Source organism: Falco peregrinus, chromosome 9 (assembly GCF_023634155.1).
Source record: "Falco peregrinus isolate bFalPer1 chromosome 9, bFalPer1.pri, whole genome shotgun sequence".
NCBI lineage: Eukaryota > Metazoa > Chordata > Aves > Falconiformes > Falconidae > Falco > Falco peregrinus.
The window spans coordinates 6,763,625-6,780,499 of NC_073729.1; the positions used below are offsets into that span (position 1 = coordinate 6,763,625).

The following is a 16,875-nucleotide window of genomic DNA, read 5'->3' on the forward strand; positions in this document are numbered from 1 at the left end:
TGGGGGGCCCAGACTGCTACAAAAATATGGGCTGCAAATATGTGCATCTGATTCCTCACAGGAAGACTTGCATCTCAGCTACGTACAAATGAAGTGTAGAGAAAAAGCTGAGTGACACTGGTCAAAAAGGATTTATTTTTAAAGTTTGCATCTGTGCTCTTACAGATGAAATGACACAGTGATTTCACTAAGGATTAAATGATAACTTCATTTTAAAAGGCATTGTTTTTATAACAGGTATTTTAAAAATATTTCTTGGAACTAGAAACTGCAATTGAAAACTTTGAAATTGCCTTTGTATAAACCAAACGGATGGTTACTGTCTGAAAAGAAAAAGTTTCAGATACTCAAATAAGTAAAACATTTTGTTATTTTCTAAGGTTGTCTGAGTATTCCAACTGAAATTTTGGGCTTGACTGAGGCTTTTTATAACAGGTTGTGAAAATGTTGTGTGGGGTTTTTTTTCTAGATTTGAATTATTGCACTGAGGTAAAAATACTGGTTGAATGTTTTCCTGTTTGACTAAAATGTGTGCGTTTTTTTTTTTGTCTTAGAATTAACACTTACAGACTTGGCTGTTGGCTGCCGCTGCGCAGTGCTGTGTGTGCCACTACAGCTGGATGTGAGCGCTTGTAGTGAGCAGGCACTAGTGATGCATCACCACGTTCTGGACTGTTGCAGATTAATTGGCAGCTGAAATACGGTATTCCTGTGCTTACAAACAATGGTTTCCTCCCTTGAGCTGTGTTGTGAAAAAACAAGAGTAACACCTTTATAGCAGGCTGTTTACACAGGACGAAGGGAACAAGCTGCTGGTGATGATCTTCGTGAATAAGCTGGCAGGCTGCCAAGCAGGCGGAATTGCCATCGGTTAGGAAAATGCAATCGAGAGTGAGCTGTTAAAGAATGTGCTCTTAACTGTGCTGTATTGTAGATGCAAGATGGGAGACACCCCCCTGCATCGCTGGGCATCAGGGTTTTAGTGCCTGTTGAGGTTTGGCTTCAGTTGAAAGGCTTTCTTAGTGGTTTTTTTTTTGGTTTTCTTGCAAATGAACGGCTATGTTAATGCCATTGTGGCAGGCTAAGAGTTAAAAAGCAGCAAAAATAAAACCTGTGTGAGAAGCCCTCACAGTCCTGTTTCTCTAAACAGAAAAATTCATAGTGTGCTAGCTTTGCTCCATGGGTGAACATATCAGCTGGGTAGTTGTCTGTGGACTGCAGGATTGCAGTTGTCTGGATTGCTCCTCTTTATGTTCAGTGGTACATCTCTGAGAGTTCGTAGTCTGTGGGGATGAGACTGAGGCAGCCTTGCAAGTTGTTGCCTATTGTTGGAGATGTTGAAGTGCATGGATACTTTCCCAGTGAAATTGTTTTTATACATATTATGTAATAAAAGATTTTGAACAGCACAAAGATTCTCCTTTCGGGATTCTGCCAAAGTGACAGTGCTCAGTTCCTGGGTCAGCTTTCCCCAGGAATTTGGTTATGCTTAGATTTACAGGAGGGACTAGATGTTCTCACTGCTTAGACTAACACTCAAAAACAAGGAAAAAGAACCACATAGCGAAACCGGGTTCAAGCGTTTTTACAACTGCTGATGAATGTCTGCAGTTTTAGTTTAGTTTATTATGTGCTTTCCTATCTCATTTTAATTTCAAAATAAGCCCTGAGTAATACATTCTTGTTTTAAAATTTAAGTTGAAAGAATGGAAGGCAGGCTCTGCAGGGTCCTGCTGTGCCACAAGAGGGCATTTTTGGTACCAACTCTGCAACTAGTAAGGAATAAATGTGCTTTTAAGTGTCTCACTTCAGATGAATTAATCTTGAGAAACAGAATTGAAATGATCCGTATTTTCTCCAAGCTCCTTAGTTCCGTAAATAAGAAATAATAATTTGAGATCTTTGTTTTCCTAGTTAACGTGGAATTGTTGAATGATTTTTGTAATTACATAAAGCCTGAAATTCAAAGTAGAATTGTGTTAGACTCAGAATTTTGTGCCTGGTGAAGTTTATTTAAATGATCTGCCTGGTATTGATTACAAGAAGTTAAGTTGGAGGTTGAAGAAAATATGCTAGAACTGTTCGTTTTAGGACCAGTAACTTAGAATAATGGGGTTCAGCGTGGAAGATTGTGATCATAAGAGCAGTATATCCTTTTGTTCTGTTTATATGGAATACGAGACTAACAAAACTAGAGGGAATGTACTGTGAATACAGCAACATAAAGTACTTCAAATAACGCAAGGTATCGCTGTGCTAACATCTCACAGAGTTTGCATTTTATCACTGAAGATCGGTAATAGTGTAAATAGGAGGGAAAAATTGTGCGTCCTAAGTTTGACTTGCTGTTTAAAGCGGAGATGCCCACCCTCTGCGGTGGAGTGAGCCAGAGTTTCTTTCAGTAAGCCCTAGAAGAGCTCTGCCTGCTGCTTCCTCCCAGTGCATGAGGATGTCTGCCTGGGATTGCTTCATCGTGTGCTTGGGACACGCGTGTGCCAGCTACTTGTGAGTGCATAGCCTTTTAGCAGCACGGAGGCCTCCTCCAGCATGTGCTCTTCTCAGGTGAGAGGATACATTCATGCATTTCGGTTGTTGATCTTGATTCCCAAACCTTTCAGGTGATAAGGGGGATCTTTACTCGTAAAAGGGTTGCAGGAGCAGAGTGCCAGAAGAGTTTATCCAAGTTGAAATACATTTGGTTTCGAGCATTCCTTGGGAAATATGGCCGCAAGGAACAGCCTATAAACCAGATGAATTGTTCTGGCAGGTTTGGTTGTTACGCCAGCTCAACTAATCTTCAGGGGCTTTCCGATCTCTCCGAACACAAAATGTAATTGTGGTAGGATTTTGTTTGTTTCTTTTTTTAAACATGTGGCAATTGCTTATGCTCTTGCGTTGGTGGACCAAATTTAGGATGAAGACAGCAGCAAATACCAGAAAAACAACATTGAGAATTTGGAAAGTTGACACAAAAATTCTATCTGCAACAAAATTTGACCAGATTGTTTTACTATAATTTTTGCTCCACCAAATTCACATTTAAAATAAAAACAATTAAGTTCTTTCTTTAATAAAGAACCCATGCATTATTAGCTTCAAAGATAATATCAGGTCTCTGGCCATAAAAACTTAAGTTATTTAGATACCTTTAGCTTTATTTACTTCAGGCACTTGGCATTTTTTGCTGTTGTGTTAATATTCCAAAATATTCTAATCCATAAATTAAACTTGTGCTGAAATTGTGCCTTTAAAAGTCAGCAGTGTGCTCTGCATCAGAAAAACAGACAACTGTGGGTTTGTCATTTGGCGCTGCAGCATCTCTGTGTGATTATTCAAAGGATGGTTGAAGCCTACTGAATACTTCTGTGGAGGGGTTTGGTGGCACCAGTAATTTTTGTACATCAGTTAAATAATGTGGATGCTTATTTTTAATAATGCTGTTCACTTAGATTTGACATGGTTCGTTATGAAAAACATTAGCTCTTGTGCTGATGTAGTTTTCTATTGGGAGGTTTTTTAATTGTGCTGTGTATTTTTCCTGAAATCTATGTGCTTTTGTATGTGATGTGCCTGTTTTTGTGGCTTGCTTGCCAATTATCGGGTTTAATTCATTGCTTGGTTTGGTTTTGGGTGTGTTCGTTGTTCGTTGTGGTGTGGGTTTTTTTTTCCTTTAAAAGAGAATCTACATTATTGGCTCTTTTAAATATATTAAAAAATAAGTTTGTGAAAATACTGTTGTAATGCACGTGCTTTGAAAGAGGAAGTAGCAAACTGAATACATCTGACAGAAAGGATAACCTTAACATACTTTGTTTTAAAACTGGATTCTGCAGTGCTCCTCTGTCTTCTAACAACTTTAGTTGGAGGCTGTTAAATAATTTTAATATTTCTGCAATGAGAACGTGCATATGCTGGTAACTCCTATTGTTTACCTTTAAGGAACAGTGGTTTAGTCATTGGAAGGAGTTTATTAACACTAGGATGGCAATTAAAAACATTTTACCTATTTATTTTTAAAAACCTTTTAAGCTTATTTTTGTATAGAAATGCAAAAAAACCTAGTTCCAAACTAAAGCTCTATTCTTTTCACGGTGTTAGGAGTGACAATCAGAAATGTAGAAAGCTGCTGGATATTTGGGTTTATATGTGCTTTTAGAGAGACTGTTGAACGAGTAAAGGCTAAGTATTACAGTCTTTGGCTAGCCCTCTTGGATTCTTAAAGCATGTTCATATAAGAAGTACTGTCATAATTGGCACCGAGTAATTATTGTTTTGAAAGCCTTAATTGAGGCTTGACTTGGATTACTCATGGAATCTCTGTTGTTTTCCTGTATGAATTCTGCTATAAATTGTGCTAAGCTGCAGGGGAAGCTGGTAGAAGTCCAAAGACAGACACCTATGCAACAGATGTACTTGCCCGCAGATACGTACATGACTTGGAACTCATACCGCCAGTAAAACACTTTTCAAAAACCCTTCTGTTCTAAATCCAGAGTCTGGGAAGTATGACAAGTTGTGCTAGCTGTATTTGAAAACAAACATACCCTCCCTCATCCCACACATGCACGTGTAGAAATGACAGAACAACATTTGCATCAGCATAGAACTACAGAGCTTGTATCCATACACGTGAGGAAAAAAACCATGCTGGAGTTGTGGAAAATTAAGACATTAAATGTCTTGTCAGAAGTCATGTTTTGGATGGTAAGTTTTACAAAGACGTTGCTAGTATAGTAAATATTTCCAGTGGAGACTTATCCAGCAAATCAAGCAGTAGATTCCAGGGAAGTTCCATTAAAACTTCATTGTTCCTTCAAACTGGTAAAGCTCTTGGATAATACAATAAAGGGCCTGTTGTAGTGTAAAGTATTTGCAGTCAGCCTTATTCAGACAAGACAATGATAGCTTTTGTTCATGTGTGTAATGTAAATGGCACTTTTCAAGTAATGGTATTTAGCTTCTGGTGCCTTCAGAATGGCTTTGGAAAATAATATCTTCAGCTAAGATGATTGATTATTGAATAGATTGGACTTTATAGGCTGGATATTTTTCATAACAGTTTTCTAATGTAACATGGTAACTTCTTTAGAAAAATACTTGTTTCAAACATTTTAAATCATACATGCTTTTTATGTTTTCGAACTGTTAGCAGTGAATGGTGTGTTTATGTGCTGCCCAGGAAATTTTTACTTTCTGCAATTTGTAATGGGGGAGGGAAAGAATTAGTGACAGGATATGTACAGAATGTGAATGACTGTTCCTAAACATAATGTTTGGAGATGAGCTTTTCCAAGAAGTTGTTGGGAGATTGTTTGGCTGTATACTGGTCTACAAATGAGTAAACCTTAGTCTCCCACTTTACTTCTCTGATTACTGTATTACTTGGTGTGGAAAAAATACAGTAATGATCAAAACAAACAATATAGTGTTACAGGATATAACTACAGCGTGTCTCCTTTGTGGTTTAAAGCCAGGGCCAAATCCTGGGAAAAATGAAATTTCTTTAGCAGTTAATGTTCAAAATTGTCATCCGTGTTGAGGCATTTGTTTAGGACTTTTTTTTTTAAAGCTAACTAATGAAATTAGATGATAGATTGTGCGTTCACAATTTTGAGTCTTGCTAGAGTTGGGCTTCTGCAGTGCTTAGATCAAATTTGTATAGCTGAACTACTCAAAGTAAGAAAGTAGTTATTGCTGTTTATTTCTGAAGACTAAGATATATGTTTCTTAGGTAAATAGATCCTAGTCTAAAACTTTGTAGAAGGACAGTATGTTAGTTTTGTATACATATATTTAGTTTTAGGTAGAAGACTTAGGTAAATCATCTTGCCATGGTTTGGATTAGTATGCCTTGTGTAAATTTATTATATGCAATATAAATTTTTTGTTGCTGTCAGAAAGTGACAAGATGTGTGTGTTTGTCCTGTCTTACCTCTTTTATGTTGCTTTGTGCATGAGGGTTTGCTAGGTCTGTGTAATTGTTACAGTAGCTGAGATTCTGTGTGACCGTAAATTCAGTTGCATCATGTGAATATAATTAACTCATTATGTGTGCTTCAGAGGTTCCATTCAGTTATCAGGGTTGTAATCAGCTGAAAAAGTAGTGGAGATATTGTATGCATCAGCCACGCAGAAGAAATGTAGGAATGTGTAAACAGTGGTCTGATTTGTGTCGGGAATTGCAGGACCTCAGTGGCCAGCATCCAGTAGCCCCCCAGGACAAGAAAGCTGAGAATCTAGCAAAGACGGGAAAGGTGTCAGTAAGCCAGAACGGCACTGACTGTGACTGTGCATGGAAGGAGACACACAGGAGAATGTTCCAGTGTAAGGGAGTAGGATGTTTTTTAGCATTTCTTCGTATTAATTCTGTAGCTGTGGATGTGCTGGCTGCTCTCCCAAAGTGGTTGCTGAAGTGCTCGTCTCTCTGAATAGAAGTTGGCAGTTGGAGAACCTTGTATCTTGATTGTAACCAAAGTGCTGAATTTAAAACCACACTTTTAAGATCCTACCTCCCTTCCCTCCAGCGAGTCCTTCTTGTATTGGATGTTTTGCCAGAATGTGTCTCATCCGCTGTGATGGGCTTTCTACCAAATTACCCATAAATAGTGAATATTAACAAATGTATGTAAAGATAGGAAGCAAAAATTGTGTAGGGAATGGGGAAAACTTTGAAGATCCAAATGTTTACTTACACACTAATCAGTTAGCACACTTAGATGATCTGCTGGGTGATAATTAAAGGCTTTATTCTGCCATCCTTAAATCTTATGCCTTGACATTTTCTAGAAACTGTTCCTGTGCTGAAACCACAGTATCTGTCTCTATCTTTCCCTTTTATAGGAGCTTTTAACAATAACCTTTCAATTAAGGTGAGTGTGCGTGCAGCTGTGAGGAGTATTCATAAGTGAAATTATAATGGGTGCAAAATGAAGAATGCTAAATAATAGGTCACTCAAATGAGTCTACAGAAAAAGCTAAATGTCTTGAAAATTAATGTGGTTACACTGTCATAAAACCTGGACTTGTTACAGATTCTTTTTTTTTGTGTTGTTACATTCCTGACATATGTTTCTCCTGCAGTTTAACTTTTTCTTAAGCATGCTAGGGAATATATAAAAACTGGGAAAGCCCGGCTGTCAAAGTTCTGCATTTAAAACAGGGTATTTTTATAAAGGAAAAGTGATTTCTGTCTATATAGAAAATGTCATGCTTTAATACAGCCACCATTTTGATGAGTTAAGCTTTCGGGCTATGTGGAAATTATAGCAAACCCTGTGGCTGCCGGTATAGTTCTGGATTTTTGTAAAGGTCCGCAATAAGCGCAATAAAGGAGAGAAAGGTATTTGGGGAGCTGTCTCAAAACCGGTGTTTTTCTGTTATTGACAGAGCTTTGGGCAGTTTTTATTCATGCTTGTTATATGTTTGTATACATCGCTGTTGGAAAAATAAAGTGAAAATGGAAGGTAAGTAGGCAGAGTATTTGTTATTCTTTATTTCTTTATTGTTGGGTCCCTGCCCCCCCCCCCCCCCCCCCAAATTCCTTTTCTCCCTCTCACCCCCAGATTTTTTGATTAATAATGTTTTTAAAAGTGTCATTCAAAACTAGTTATGTTTAGTCATCTTTTCCTTCAGTGTGGTGATTAAATGTTGTGGGGTTTGGTTTGTGATCGTTGGGGGTTTTTTCAACTTTGAAGTTTGAACCAATGCCTCTAAATATTCTAGGTGACTTTGTTATAGATAGAATCAAATAGTCAAATTATAATTCAGTGTACTCTCCCCATGTGTACTTGGAAGTTACACAATGTGTAATGTCTTCCTTTTTTATATCCTTTCCAAACTGGAGTCTGGCTATACATGACTACTGTACTGCCTGCTGATCTAGCACAAGCTGCAGTACTCCCTTAGAAAATAGATAAGTGGTCATTGGCTAGACTTTCTTGTGATACCAATTTAACCATTTAAATGAGTTTTCAGATTTGGCATAGATTAGTTGTCCACTTCCTTTATGTTCTTGGATGTTCCTACCGTAATCTGATCCTGAAGGCTCTAGTCTAAAATTTATTCTCTTTAGTATCTCTCTATTCTCATTTCTGTAAACCCCTTCCCAGGCACCATTTTGTTTGCAAAATATGCTGCCATAGCACTTCCTGAACAGCATTACACATATAATTTTTAATTTTTTTTTTTGGTACTATATATGCAAGTTTTATGAGAGAAGAACTTCCAGCTATTCAGTGAGTGTTGCATAGTTGTATGTGAATCAGAAGAAATACTGTGTGACTTGAGGGAAATCCACAGTGTGCTGATCTTGGATGAAGAACAATAGCTATCGATCTAATAAATTACTTTGTTAATTAATATTGTAGTTTCTAAATCTTTTCAGTACAGTCTGAGAAAACCCAGAAGAATTGACAGAATACTTATATACATAAATATATATAATATGTATATAAATACAAGTATACATATGTACATCTATATAAAACCAAATAATCCAGTTAATTTACATTTTTAATATGAGACAATGCCAAATTTGTCTTATCCATTACCAAGTTTTGCATTGAGATAATATTTTTTACTCTAGAGTTCATTAATACACATCTTAAATAATTTAAATGCTTTTAAATTGTACTGTGGTTTAACATCAAGAAGCAAAGTGTTTGTGATGAATTAAGTAGGATCAGGTTTAACCGTGCTTCTTAATTGTTGAATGTTACTTTAGTAGAAGTATCGTTTTGGTTCTGCCTTTTGGCATCTCATTCCTTACGCAATTTTATTTACTAATATTGTGTTTTAGGACTGCTCAGTATTTTTTCAGTGAGTAGTTTCTAGAGTTGTTTTCAGCACTCTCGGTGAAGACATGTTCTTACTATTTTTATGGGGTTTCTTACCCCATAAGAGGGGAAAGAGGGATTGTCCTAGGGATGTCCAGGAGCTGTGTATCCTGACACAACCATGAGAGTGTAGCTGCCAAAAGGGTAAGTGTGTAAAACAAAATGTCTCTCTTCTGAAAGCTGTGCCACTGCCAACACCCTTGGTGTTGCAGGGGCTCGGTTATTTTATGATTGCCCTTAACAAGATCAACCAAATCTGTGATGCAGTATGCTCACCCATGGCTTTTCTTTGGGAATTTAATGCCTGTCTTGTGTATTTGGTACGGTCTTGAAGCCATTAGCTGGAAATCAGACAGATTTACATCCTGTCTGGCTGTAGGTATCTGTAACATAGATGACACGTGAGGAAGTAACTTTTCAGGTTCATTTTTAGGTAGCAGAGGAAAGGCATTTCTAGAGCAACTTCATCTATTTCAAAACTGTAATCTGAAATAGATCAGGTGAATTGTTCCCCCATATTCCTTTTCTTTCCAATGTGAAGTCCAGTGGACTGCAATGCAATGACAAGCTCAGCAACTTATGTTTAGTGGTATATGGAGTAAATCCTACACCATGTCTTATGTGGAAACTTACTATGCAGCTGGTACCTGGTTGATGGTAGATCTTTCAAGACTGGAAAAGTCACTTACCTGTGTAGCTGTTCTCAGTAAAGAGCTTTTCTTAAATACTTTCAGCAAAGATCTAAAATTAATAGCTGCCAATTTCTGGGCGTGTTGATTTAGCTCCAGAGAGGAGAACTTTCTCCATGTTAGACAGTGTTTTCAGCTTTCTGCTAGTCTGGGACTGATGCAATAACAAGTATTTGTAAAAGAGAACAGTAGTGTTGTCTTTGTTTAGAACTGATGGAAGGATTTCGAAGTGGAGAGTTGCTTCTGTGTTGTAACATTTTGTGGTTTTTCTTACTTAGTTGAGATTCTGGGATTAATCAAAGTTTTTGTTCTAAATAGAGTCAGAGCACAGATTCAGATATCTTGCTGTTTTTCAGTGTTCAGTTTGGCTCTAAAACGTATTCTGCCTGCATGTAATTAAGCTGTTCCACAGAGTCCCTAGTTTTGCTTCTCATTTGTGACAATGGCTGTTGTGAGCTTTGAAATTCCAAACGGCTAACAAAATACTGTCAGCAGGAGCATCTGAAGTGAAAGACAGACAACTAGAATGACTGAAGTCAGAAAATACATGAATAAAGCATTAAGGGTACTGCAGTACCTGCTTTGAAAGTTATATTATTGAAAAACTGCTCTCCATTTTTTCCTTCAATAGGTGTCTTTGTTTACCTTTTTCAGATTATAGAATGTATAGGGAGAAGAACTAAGACTTTTGAAAACAACTGACCTTGGGTAGTTTTATACTTTAGATTTCTGTTCGGTACCATTTCCCAAGTCCCCTCCCCTCACCCCCGTCATAGGCATATGCATTGTGTATTCTGAGAAGTTTTAAAATGGTGCCCTGAAGAGTTCCTTGTTGCTTCTTAAAACTTGGAAGGAATTTCTTTCTTAGGTCCCTATTTTTATTAGAGGGGTGTTTTGTGCCTGGTTGAAGTAGTTGCCACCAGACAGAGAGGGGGCTACTTGCATCCCATGTGTGGGGGTGAAAGAGCCTAAGGAATTAACACACACCTGTTTCTGAGCATTTCTGTAGAAACAAAGGACAAGAAAAGTAAATTACGTGCCTTCACCCGTTTATGTCATTAAAGGTCTGATCCGAAGCTTGCTGATTTTGGTGAGTTTTGGATTACTGCATGGCTGAGTTAGAGGCCAATTAATTCAACTTCTGGACTTTCATTAGAAGAAGAAGGTGTGAAGTCCAATTCTGATTGCTATGGATGAGAACACAAATTGACTAGCTATGTAGTTTCATGAGGGGGTTAGATTAATCTAAAAATTAGCTGTCAATGAAAGGGATGCTCACATTTCCACTGTATCTTTCCTTTGCAGCCCTTTCGTGACCAGTGCTGGAACACTTGGTTAGCAGCTTGACTGATGCCCCAGTTCACATCTTTGATCTAGCTGAAAACACGTTCTATGGGACTCTGATTTCAGCTGAGTTAAATGAAACCCATGTATAATTGAAATTAGATTTACCTGAAAGCTTACCTTGGATTTCATGTGAACTTTGAAATTAGGTTACTCTGCTAAAAATCGTTTGACAGAGATAAGAAAAATTAACAAATTGCTGAACAACATCTGTGTTTAAGCTTTATTGGGAGAACATTAAGCTTTTGTTTTCAAAAATGGACACTACAAATGCTTACAGACAATAATGTATTGTGGTGTTTTCAATACTGATAGGCACGCTTTTAACATAGTTTAGGCTTTCAAGTACCCTTTAGGGAGGCTGAGTGTCATGTAAGGATATGCAGACATCCAGGCTAGACCATTGGTATGTTCTGATACATATTTACGGTACCTAGACTTTTCTGGGAACATGTGATAGTGCTTGGCACTTGGTTTGTTTTGCTACCCTTTGAGATAGGAAAACTGAGTAAATTTCCTTTTCAAGAATTTTGCAAAATACCGAGCCATTGTTCTGGTGCATGGAGAGTTACTTTTGTTAAAAAGAAATTGGTATTTTTGTCCTTTTTTTTTTTCCAAACATGGAATACAAAGGAACGTTCAAATCTACAGCTGTGGTGGGAGGATGTGGTTTCTGCAGGGACACCACGTACATTCCATCTCATGGAATGCACTTGATGTGACATTTAACAAAATGTGTCGCTTAACAGCTTCGAGAAAGGCCAGCTTAACTGTAAAGACATATGTGATGGGAGCCCTTCCTGCAAGATGGCATGCCTTTCCTACGGTTCAACAGAAGACCATTAATGCCAAGGTAAAGAATAGGATTGTGCTGCTCTGGAGGGTGGTCTCAAAAGTATTTGTGGCTTAAACCAAATTACAGGAGGCAGGCTTCTCTGTATCCCAGAAAGCAGGAGGATCACCTGACCATATATAGTTCCTGGTGAGCAAATTGAAATGATTAATTTGGATAAGTAAGATGAACTGTTTATTGTTCTTCAGATGTTTATGTACTCCTGTTGAAAACTGCAGCTGATCTGCAATCTTCTACTGTCTGCTTTTTATGCTAATATGGTGTTACTTGCAAAGGTCTAGGAAGGCAGTCTGTCCCTGGGTTTATTGATCTTTGTGGTATTGACTAGCTGCAAAATAGTTTCCACAGATGGCAAAACAAACTCATATTTCTGACTTGAGGTGGTGAGTTTGGATGTTGTCCTACTTTTATTTTCATGAAATCCAGCAAAGAGCATAGGAATTGTGAGTTGGTTTGGGGTGTTTTGTTTTGTTGTTTGGTATTTTGTTGTTGCTGTTTTACAACAAACTTTGCCAAAATATTTGTGAAGCCCTAAGAGTTGTATTTGACAAGTGTGTCTATCTTTGAACTTTTGGGCGGGGGAGAGTTGGTAACAGTAACTTTATCTCCAGAAAGAAACTATAAGGATAGAATGTGGTGGTGATTATGGCGTGTAATCAGGGAGAAAATTATAAATTTAAACTCTAGTGTATCAGTTTTCAGGATTTCTAAATAACAGAATACTGTTTTACATAAGATTAAATTCTTTATAGGACTGATGGATTTTGTAAAGATCTGCCTGTCATACACTGTTTTCTGCATTTCTTCATTACTGGAAATATCAGCTTGTATTTAATGCAAGGTGACAATTATTTTAGGTGTCTCTATTTTGATGGGAGGGCTGGAATTTTCGTTATTACAAAAAAAGTTCAGGAAGAATGTAATAAAATCACAGACGCAAATAAGATAATCAACTTTAAACAAAATCTACAGAAATTGCAGTCAGGGAAAGTATAAAAATTGATGTTTAAAAGTATGTTTTAAAGAATACAGGTTTAAGCCAAGAAAATTTCCTGATGAATCTGTAGAATACAGTGGCGTATGGCTATATCTAGGGCTCATGAGTATTCCTGAGACACTGGGAAAACAGCAATACTGAAATAAAATGTAATAAAAAAACTTACCCAAGCCTGGTTTTAGAGGATCATAATATATTTTAAAAGTAGAAATAACTTGTAGATCTTCAGACTTAAATGTGCTCAATGTTTGTACCTCTGTCAGATAGGCAATGAGCATCGATGGTGTAATTTTACATTTCTGTCTTTGTTAAAGCTTCATCGTTATTCCGAGTGGGAACACTCAGCTTCTTGAAAATAGTGGACGTGTGCTTGGTGTTCAGGAGAGTGCAGCTGAGGTGCTGAAGGAGCTCTGTGTGTGAGGAGGGTCTTTTGGTGAACCACAGAAGCTGAACCTCGTTGAAACTGATTTTTGTCAGACCTGTTTCCAGGTAATAGGGACAAGGAACTTCTAGTCGGCAAAGTATGTTGAGGCTCCCATAATTGTTTTTGTCAGCCTGTGCTTTTCTGTGACAGCATGTCAGTCCTTGTTAGGGAACCAGCTTATTTTGATACACTAGTTCATGGTTTTGAGACCAGGGCTATCTGTTTCTTTTCCCCTGCTTTCCTGGTACTGCTTGTTCTAGAAAACTTAAAGGTGTATAATAATCTCTTGGCGTAGATTCTGTCTTCATTGTTTTCTGCATTTCCCTGTTATGATGTAGTGGAGACGTCAAGATCTAGAATGAAAATGGTGTCATAAATAAATTGTGTTCAACTTTTTCACCTGGACCCGTAGGTCCCTTTGTACAAAGCTGTTTTCTAGTCAGTTAGCCACCAGCCTTTGCTGCTGTGTAGGCTTGTGCCATCCCAGGTGCATGAGCCTGCCATCCGTCTTTGTGGAACATCATGAGGTTTCTGTCAGCATATTTCTCCAGGTTGTCAAAAGCTCTTCAAAAAATGGCAGCTCTGCCCTCCAGTCTGGTGTGGTTTAAAACTGTCTTTTTTAGGTAATTTAGAAGGTTTATTAAGCATGGCTTTCGGTCAGCTTTTGCATTGGTTTCCTCTTCAGTTTTGTGTTGTGAAGAATGGCTGTAGGAAAGTATGATAAATCAGTAGCCTTGAAGGCAAGCCTGAATTTTAGCACTTTACTACACAAAGTGCTTATCTATTCTGTATCAGTTTGTTTATGTAATATAGTACAAAGAGGAAAGTTTGTAAATTTGACATAGAAGATGAATGCTTGGCGTATAGGATTTTTTTTGTGTGTATGCATTCAGAGAATGGTAGAAGGCTCTGTAAGAGAGATGTTGGTTGAAATCTTCATTGTTTATTATGCTTTTCTGTGTATGAGCTAAAATATTTGTAAGTAAATATTTAAACTGTCCAAAAAATGGTTTGGTTTTTTTTTTTCAGTCAAACCACTGTTACTGAAGAATTCCATTACTGTCAGTGACGCTATGGCAAAACTTGAAGCCAAGTTACAGTCAAGTTAGAAATGCCAGTGCAGGCATCTGTGATTGTCTTGCTCTAATTCTTCTTCACTACTTCGCTGTGCTTGGCTCAACTGGTTGGTGTTGTTTGTGTGTGTGTGTTTTGATCTTCATTGTGAAGGACTCTGACAGCTTTTTGAGAAAATCACCCAACAGCCTTTGCTTGTGCATGGAATTTGCTTGAATGGATGTTTTTTGCGCTGCTTATGCCTACACTTTAGATGGCTTGCTTATTTTTAAGAGGCTATGTAGTATATTAGAAGAATGGAAATGGGGGATAGATGAGACAGTTGAGAAAGAGCGAAGGCAAAGAATTACACTTGTTCTTATTTAAATTCCTTCTGAGCTACAGTCTCTACAAGGTCAAATTTTGAGGTTTTGTTGGGGGGGAGGTAAAAGAACAAAGGACGTGGTTATGGTGTAAGAGTTATGAAAAACCTCTCAGTAAAATGCGGGGGAAAAAGCATTTATTTTTTTTTTTAATAGTGTATTTGTGGACCTTATTATAATTTATCTGTGGAACACAGTGGAACGCCTGGAATCTGTACTTCTCATGCAGAATTGCTTAACATTATCTAGATTTATTGGACTCTTTATTTATATCCACATATTTGTATCTGTTTCCTGAGCTTCTTCAGGGCCTATTTTTCCTCTCTCACACTATGAATGTCAGGAACACCTTTATAAGATGAAAGCAGGCATTCTTAAGTCATATACATGATTCCAGGAGCTGCAGTCTTAAAGATGCTAAATACCAGCTCAGTTTGCAAATGGCAGCTCTTAACTGCCTGCCAGAACCTTTTAGTTGGATTGAGGGTAAGGCTGGCCCAAAATACTGGAAATGTGTATCCCTGATTAATGCCACTGGACAGTCCTCTTGGTGTAGTGTGAATGAGCGAGTGCCTCTCAGCCAAATAGGTTCTAGTTTGATGGTTTTTGTCAGCTCTTTGAAGGCCAAGTCTGGTACTTGTGTTGGATTGGTTAGAAATCTATTCATGTTCCATTTAACATAATATTTATTTCTAGCATAGGTAAGAGCTTGGTGAGTCTATCCTCTTTTTCCCCCCCGACTTTTGACAAATGCACACATAAAACCTGTGCATGTCAAGGAGTGTGCTCAGGTGCTTTGGGGCTTGAAGGGGCTGTGTAAACACTGCTCTCTACCATTCAAGTAGAGCATTCACAGGCCTTTACTGATCATCCAGGAAAGCTGATTCTTCACTGTGAGAACAATTAAACGCTGGAGTAGGTTTCTTAGAGGAGGGATGGAATCTTCCTTGCTGGAAGTATTCAAGACTCAGTTTGAATGACACTGGTTCATGTAGTATAAGGCCTTGCTTTCAGCAGAGTGTTGGGCCAGATGATTGCCTGAAAACCCTTCCAGTCTAGGCTTTTCTATGTCTCTGATTCTTCACTGGGAAAGGATAAGGTTTATACACCAAAGTCTGCCTCAGATTAGTTTGGGACAATATTTTGGGTATTGAGGGTTGTCCTCTTACGGATGAAGCAGGGATTTGTTCCTTTCTCTAGATTTAGTTTGATCTTTTGAATCTTTTAACATCCTTCTCTCAGCAGATCAGGCATCCTGGCTGTGTGGGTTGAACTGCAACAAAATGGGTTTTATACTTTTGGGATAATCTAATAATTCCAGTGGAAGCTGGGATTCCTGATGTTCTGGTCTTAAGATCATATCAGAAGAAGGTATATTCTTAATGAAATTGTGTGTGATAGCTGAGGCCCTACTTTGCCAGCAAGAATAAAATACCCAGCTTCCAATGCCCTTGTCATTCATCTGGTTGGAGGGGAGGAAGGACGAGATTCCAGTACTGTTGCTGGAACCAGGCTGATGGAGGCAGGAATTCAGTTTCCTTTGCCAGACTGAAGACATCACGGATAGAAGATGATTAGCACTTGGTGAGTTTTTACTAGATAACCTCATGCATGTTAATTAAAAAAAAATAACAAATAAAATCCTAGCTGAGGAAGACATCATTGTTTGTCTGAGACATCCAACTGGACAGATGTCAAACTTTCCTGATCCAAGAAGGATGCATTGCCCAATTAGAGCTTTATGTGTAAGTAGCTTTATGTGTAAATAAGTTGTGGCCATACAGTAATTGTTTTCAGAATGTAATATTTTATTTTTTTTTAGGTGTTACATAATGTAATGCCTTCTTGACATGGGAAAACTATTTTTTTTCAGCGAACTAAAATGTGACTTGGAAGTTTTAAGTTTAAGAATGTGCTGACCTCTGCAATAATGGTTCTTCGCTGTTGTTTGATGCTTGTTTAAAGGGCAGAAAAAAGAGGGGGGGGGAAGTAGACTTAAGTGTTTGTTTGCGTAGTATCTTAGCATGGCAAACTCATAATAGACTATCTTATAGCATGCTACAGATCAAAGACTTCTTTTGAATATTCTTGATTCAGAAGTTTTGAAGTTCACAAGTAGGTGTTTGCACAATTGGAGAAGTTTCATGGCTTCAGAGATATAGTAGAAACTAAAATATTTATTGATATTTCCAAGCAGCCATGAATTCTTTGCCTGAACAGTGTTATGAAATACGAGTAAATTATATGAATTAACTTTTGGTTTTAATTTTTGCAGACAATAAACTGGTGTCTGCAAGC

The 16,875-nt window shown here is 37.8% G+C and overlaps 1 protein-coding gene across 6 annotated transcripts in view; it reads left to right on the plus strand.

Annotated features, from left to right (window-relative positions):
• The window catches only part of PLEKHA7 (pleckstrin homology domain containing A7), a 159,983-nt gene that overhangs the window by 15,948 nt on the left and 127,160 nt on the right, over positions 1 to 16,875 (plus strand). The window contains exon 1 of one of the 6 annotated variants that reach the window (XM_027785047.2): positions 11,665 to 11,720. The exons of the other annotated variants lie outside the window; for them this stretch is intronic. Coding sequence (XP_027640848.2) covers positions 11,680 to 11,720 — 41 coding nt within the window. The 5' untranslated portion in view covers positions 11,665 to 11,679. Of the gene's footprint in view, positions 1 to 11,664; positions 11,721 to 16,875 lie in introns of those variants that run through there. 6 annotated transcript variants of the gene reach the window in all.